Genomic DNA, 7,181 nt, shown 5'->3' on the forward strand with positions numbered 1-7,181 from the left:
CTAATTAATGTTGCATTCACGAGTAAAGCATGATATTCTGTTCAACGTTCAACCAAAACTCATTACAAACCACGCAATCTATTACGCGAATTCCGCAGTTTATTCCCTCTCCTAACCCTATCATCATATTACTATACTATATATCAACCAAAAAAAAAAAAAAACCCTATCATATATCATATCCACGACCCAAATTTGATCAAAATTTACCAAAATTATTTTTTTCATACATCTGCTAAATTATGTCAATAAAACATACTTTTTGATTAATTAACGTAATATATGCACCCAATTGTCTGACTCGAACTTGAGATTTCATTTTTTTTTCAAAGTGCATTTTTCATCATGATCAGTTTTGGTTCAACGTTCAACCAAAACTCATTTTTTTTTTTTTTATAACCTGAATAGTTTGGGCTTCACAATCATTTTTTTAATCATTTTTTAGTTGAAAATTTTCATTTTACTTGACTTTTTAAAAATAGTTCAAAAGTCTTACAACTTTTAATTTTAATGCAGTAGACCAACTTAAAAAATAAAAAATAATCGAAAAATGTTTACTAAAACAAAAAAAAGTTACAGATGTAATTTTTTTTTTTTTGGTCTTTTGTGAAATTATCTTCATTTTTTTTTTTAGATCATTCAAAACTCATTAGGTTTGCGAAGTAAATTTTTTTACTAACCCAAAAATTCTTTTAAAAGATTATAATTTTTTAACTGATACTTGGGTGAAATGAACCCTATTTTTTTTAAAAAAATTAAGGGTAACACTATATAAATAAAAAAAAAAATCATATATAATGGTATAGCTCACTTCAAAACAAAATATCATTATTAATAAATTTATTTATAATAATAGTAATAATAATATCACATCATTCTTTTTAAATTTTTTATATAAATTTTAGGTAAGAATAAAAATTTTAAAAATAAAATGAGTATTACTTGGTCAAATGGGTATTACGCCCCCTTTGGTATGGGGCTATCAGATTAAAATAATCATAAAAAGATAAAATATGTTAAAAAATTAATGAAATAAATGTCACAGTTAAATCATGATTATTTTATTTTTTCTTTCATAAAAGTCAAAAAAAATTAAAAAATACAATTCAAGCAAAGTTTTTTAACCTCAGGTTAAAATAACTAAAAATTTAAAAAGTCAACATACCTCCCAAACAAAACCAATCTCATCAATTTGTAAATCAATGGTCTCGTTTGGAAAGTTGATTATTTTAGTAGATTAAATTTTTTTGTGTTTGGAAAGATTGTTGAATTTTTTTAGTTAGATGTGATATTTGTGAGAAAAAAAAAGTGAAATGATTATAGATTTAATGTGACATTTTATTTTATTCATTATTTTAGCATATTTTGGCGTTGTTTGGCAAAGGCTACCATTTGGCTTTTTAGACTAAAATTCATAAAAAGGCAAAATAGGTTAAAATAGTCAATAAGACAAAATGTCACATTAAACCCATAATCATTTTATTTTTTCTCTTACAAACATCACATCTAACTAAAAAAATCCAATCATCTTCCCAAACAAAAAAATTTTTGGCCTACTAAAATAGTTAAAAACTAAAATAGCTTACTAAAATAACCAACTTCCTAAACAAGGCCTTTATCTTTTTGTAAATTTTGGTCAAAAAAAAAAAAAAAAAAAAAACCAAAAAACCTCTTGTCAAACTGGGCCAATATATTCTGGGATTATTTGGAAAGTTAGTTAAAAGTTAAATTTTTGACTTTTTTTTGATGTTTTATTCCTTTGTGTATAAAAAATATGAAAAGTGATGTAACCAAAAATAAGCCTCCGTTTGGCAAGCAAAAAGCCAGGCTTTTTTGGCTAAAATAGCCACAAAAAACAAAATAGGCTATTTTAGCCACAAAAAACAAAACATCAAATTCAACCCATAATCATTACAATCCTCTCTCACAAAAAAACCAAAAAAGCCAAAAAGCCAAAAAGCCCTTCCCAAACCAGACTAAAATAGCCCAGGCTAAAATAGCCAAAAAGCCAAAAAGCCAAAAAGCCAACCCACTTCCCAAACGGAGGCTTAAAAAGTTAAAAACTAACTTTTGTTTTTTGGCTTCCAAGTGACCCCTCTATGGCTTCGTTTAGAAAAAAGGGTTAGATTGGGTTTCGGACTATTTTAGTTATAAAAAGATAAAATAAGTTTTTTAATTTAATAAGACTAAGGCCCCGTTTGGGGACTTACCATTTTAGCCAAAAAGTCAAAAAGTTACCATTTTAGCCAAAAAGCCAACAACTCATACAAAAAAGTCAAAGATTCTCTTTTCTCTCTACTTTTTGCACATCTTTTCGTAATTAGTCAAAAAGTTATCCCAAACATATAAGTTTTTTTTACCTACATTTTTAGCCAAATAGCCAAAAAGTTACTAAATTAGCCTGTTCCCAAACGAGGCCTAAATATCACATCTAACGCATAATCATTATATTCTTTCTTTCACAAAAAGTCAAAAAAATCTTTTCTAGGAATTGTTTGGGATGTTGTAAATAAGTGCACTTTTTTACTTTTTATGAAATATAGGTTGAGTTTGAAGAGATATGATAGAGAAGTGATGTGACTTAAAAATGATAGTGACTCTTTTACTTTTTAAAAAAATGTCAAACCTAACCTAAATAACACTTTTAATCCCAGATTAAAATAATTAAAAAGTTAAAAAACAACCTAGTTCGCAAATCGAATCCTATATTTACCACGTTTAGATAACGAGACGATAATTTACAGTTCAGAAAAGCCAAAAAACGAGATGATAAACTGATGAGATTATGGGGTGTCGCATTTTGAGAAGACATAAGCAGGCCAGAGAAGCCAGCTGGCAGCAGGGCCGCGCTAGAGCCGAGTGCTTTTGTGGGTCACACACTTCACGTGCCAACACGCCCCTACCTCCAAACACGCAATCAAACTCCGCCACGTGGCTCACCTACATCTACACTACCACGTGTCGCCATTCCTAAGCTCTCAATTCTTGTGGGGACCACCGTCTCCTCTTTTCCTAAACCAGGTGAACCCCCTCCCTTCGAGTCGCGACAAATTTCAAAACATTTGTAGAAAAATAATTTATTATCGGTAAAAAAGTGACAAGAAGATGCCAAATTGACCAAAATACCCCCTCACCCTTTTTTTGTCTCCACGCACGAATGTACAGTTTTTACCCCTCCGATCTACACACGTGGCATTCGTGTGAGGATTAAACTCACCGCCTGTAATCATGAGATTTATTTACTTGCCTTTTTTTTACAGTTGAACGGATAAGAACGTCCCTGCCAATTTTACAATTTTAATTTCGTTCAAAAAAATTACTTTTAAATTTTAAATGGCTTAGGTTTTCGTAGGAATTTATTTTTTTTATAATGTTTACAATTATTTTAGTAGAAATGAATATCAAAAATATTTTAGTGTCTTTAAAATAATTATTTTTTATACAATAAAAAATAATATTAAAATAATTGGTGTTTTTTATTTTTTTTACTAAATTAGGTTTTAATGTTTTTATAGATACTGAAAAGTAAACCAAAGAGAGGTGCAATGCAAGATATCAATTCATTTCATCATAGTTAAGGTACGAATTGTAGACTAGTGCTGTTCAAATTTAAAATTTATATTTATTTTTTCAAATTCAATGATTTAATAGTATATTAAAATATCTAAGATACATCTTTCTTTTAATCTTGTTAAATTATTTACCAATTACCTTATTTAAATATAGCGGTGCTTTAACAACCAAATAAAAAGTCAATTTTTAAAAAGTTAAAATAGATTAAAAAAATTAAAAAATTAATTTTTTTATCAACTTTTCAAAACATCATATAATTATTTATTTATTTTTTTCAATTTTGTGTTTAGAAATCACTTTTCAAAGCTAAAAGCAGGCATTTTGGAGTGGATAAGATAAAAAACAGATTTATGTCATGACATTATCAGATAAAATTCGAGGGTACTTATGTAATTTCGACAAAATGAAGTTGCAGAGAAAATGAGGAAGAGAGAGCAAGGAGAAAACAGTTGAGAGAGAGAAACCTTATCCATTAGTCCCTACTCTACATTTCAAGACCTTTATAAAAGCAGATCAAATGATCATACAAAGACCCAAACTAGAGCATATTAAGAAAAAGAGAAAGAACAAACTGCTAGAGAGAGAGAGAGAGAGAGAGAAGCAAAGAACTTGAGCGATCTCTGATAATGGCGGCATCGAAGAGCTACTACGCTCGAGCCAACTGCCGATACCTCTCCAGCGACCGAGACGCTCCGATCACTTCCGATTCCATGTTCGAGCTCGACGAATCCGACGTTTGGAACTCGGTTCGATCCTCCTCGCCGGAGTTCCGGAAACCGGTGCCGAGTTCGCGAATCTCGAAGAAGACGGCGGCGAAGCGAACTGAGGCTGGAGCGACGGCGTCGTCGCTGCCGGTGAACGTACCGGACTGGTCGAAGATATTGAAGGAGGACTACAAGGACAATCGGAGGAAAGATAGCGACGATGACGTAGACGATGGAGAGGGAGAAGAGGCAGGGAATCGGATTCCGCCGCACGAGTTTTTGGCGAGGCAGTTGGCGAGGACGAGAATCGCATCCTTCTCGGTGCACGAAGGCATTGGGAGAACTCTCAAAGGGAGGGATCTGAGTAGGGTTAGAAACGCTATTTGGGAGAAAACTGGGTTCCAAGATTAAACAAACTCCAAATCGGAAATATCACAACACAACATAACACGGAGATGATACTATCAGTTAGTTAGTTCGTTATTATTCATCGATCATCCATAGCTTTAACTGCTGCTCTTTTTTTTCTTTTTCTTTTTTTTTTCTTTTTTTCTGTGCTATTTTATTTTTGATTTCATTTTTTTGGTTTTGGTGACTGATGATGGAGCGGATTATGAGTGCATGTAATCCTAACTTTTGAGAGGAAATCATGAAATGCTGATTTTATTTATTTTGTTATTTATTTGGTTGTGTTGGTTTCTGGTTTGAAAGGAGAAAAGGAAACTGGAAAAGTTGGGGGAAGCAGTAAAGGCTTCGTTGGTATTTGATTAATTGGCTAAATTAGTTTTGTTGGAGATCAATTTTTTTTAAAAATTTTTTTATTTGGATACGGTGATTAAGAGAGAAAAAATAAAGTAATCATGGTTTGAATTTAATATTTTATCTTATTAATTTATTTAGTTTATTTTACTTAATTTGGTGTGTACTATATAATTATATATATATATATTTATCTTCTTTTGGCTTATATTATTTTTTTATTTTTTATTTTATATTTTTTCATAAAAAGTGAAAAAATAATCTTATTTAGATTATTCTAAACAATTTTTTAATTTATGCAAAAAATAATTGCCAAACGGCAACTACAAATGGTTGGAAGGGAAGGGACATTTTGGTAAATGAGGGGAAAGGAATGCGTCGTGCGGTTCAAACAGTAGGTAAAATTATTAATTAAAATAATTTAAAAATAAAATTATAAATTAAATGATTGATTGATAAATTATGATTTGAAACGTTTTATATGAATTGATGAATTAAAAAATATTTTAATTAATTATTAAATATTTACATAATATGTAACGTTAATTTGTATAATATTTTTTACATATATAATATAAATTAATTTTATATAATATATTATATATATATAATTATTAATTTATAATAAATTTTACATTTTAAATTTTTTTTATATTTATTTTTATTTTGATATTTTATTAAAAATTAAAAAATATAAACATATTAATTACAACGGAACAGAATAATTTTAAATATAAATTTAAAATTTAAAATTTAATCTGTAATTAATTAATAAAATAATATTAATTGATATCAATCAATATAATTTTAACGGATTTAATAATACTTTACGCCATACGAATTTGGGTGGGGCTCTGGAGAAAAGTAGAAGCTAGAAATGAGTCATGACTGGCCTTTGAAAAGTTATAATCATCCATGTACCTTCTTTCTAGTTCTAGTTCTGGTTCAATCTGTGCATTTCCTTTTGTGGTTCTTTACTGTTAGACAATTTTTATTATATTTAAGTGGATTGAATTTTATTATGTAATAAATAATAATTAGAATATAAAAAATTAAAAGAAATGAGAAAGTTTGTTTGATTATAAAAATTAAATTAGAAATAAAATAAAAATAAATAGAAATAGATTTTATTTTATTATAAAAATAAAATTAAAATATGATTTAAATAAATAAATAAATAAAACAGAATAATAAATTAAACAACTTACTTGATTAATTTCTTTGAATAATTATCTGATCAAGTCCAGTGTCTGACATTGTGTCATTAAAACAGATTCGTCCTCTCCTCGGTGCTTTCAGAATTTGGACGTCTATCTCTCAGGATAAAATGATATACTACAAACAATAGCAACACTACAAATTCTTTGTCTTATGAACACACTAAGTGTTTGCACTCTTTCTTACAAGAAAATAATGCAACAAAATTGTACGGGGAGCAAATATTCCGGCAAGCCCGTACTCCTTTCTTCCGAGCTCCGTCGATGTCCGATCACCTGCGAGCAAGTAACGGTGAGCTACCCGGCGGTGTGTGGCCGGAAAAACCCTCCGACGATCAAGTTAGCACACACCTTAGGATGGATAGAGAGAAGGGAGAGAGTGTTTGAGTGTAAGAAATTCCTTACAGAGTGTTCGTGTGTCACGTATGGGGGGTGCAGACATGCCTATATACCTTCTGAGCCCCTTACCCACTCCCAGTCATCTCCTGACACGTGGCTCTGCTATCCCATCTGTCAGCATAGACCTTGCTGAACATCACCTAATCTCAACTGCCTGACTTCACAGCTGGAGCTCGGCAGCCGAGCTGCTCTACCACGGCCATGCCATGCTTCATACCCATGCGCCTAACCGGACAAACACATGGAGGACCGGGCTAGGCGGCATCCCAGCAAAGCCTAGCCCGGGTACCTCCTTTGGTCGGCCTTCCTGCCGGTCAATCAACTACCTCGGCTGACCACGCCTTTCCGGGCGCCGGTCACTCGGTCTGTCTGGCATCGACCATCCTCGGACCGAGCATCCTGGTCCGACCGGTCACTTCCTGGCCGAGCAGTTTCTGTTCGGTCCGGGGTGGCACACACTCAGTCCAAACTCTGCCCGGCCCAAATCTGTCCGGCACAACTCTGCCCGGCCCAAATCTGTCCGGCACAA

At 31.7% G+C, this 7,181-nt stretch overlaps 1 protein-coding gene across 1 annotated transcript; it reads left to right on the forward strand.

Moving 5' to 3' along the window:
* The first annotated feature begins 4,092 nt into the window (after nucleotides 1-4,092).
* Nucleotides 4,093-4,947, forward strand: LOC114318273 (protein S40-4). The gene has a single exon (XM_028265117.2). It carries the CDS (start codon nucleotides 4,200-4,202, stop codon nucleotides 4,686-4,688), a length of 489 nt encoding a protein of 162 aa, XP_028120918.1. The 5' UTR covers nucleotides 4,093-4,199; the 3' UTR covers nucleotides 4,689-4,947.
* Nucleotides 4,948-7,181: the final 2,234 nt, after the last annotated feature.

Source organism: Camellia sinensis, chromosome 14 (assembly GCF_055761805.1).
Source record: "Camellia sinensis isolate YWXY chromosome 14, ASM5576180v1, whole genome shotgun sequence".
Classification (NCBI taxonomy): domain Eukaryota; kingdom Viridiplantae; phylum Streptophyta; class Magnoliopsida; order Ericales; family Theaceae; genus Camellia; species Camellia sinensis.

Bases quoted from the DNA above. Each gene is read 5' to 3' on its own strand.
- LOC114318273 (XM_028265117.2), top strand. From the start codon at position 4,200: ATGGCGGCATCGAAGAGCTACTACGCTCGAGCCAACTGCCGATACCTC.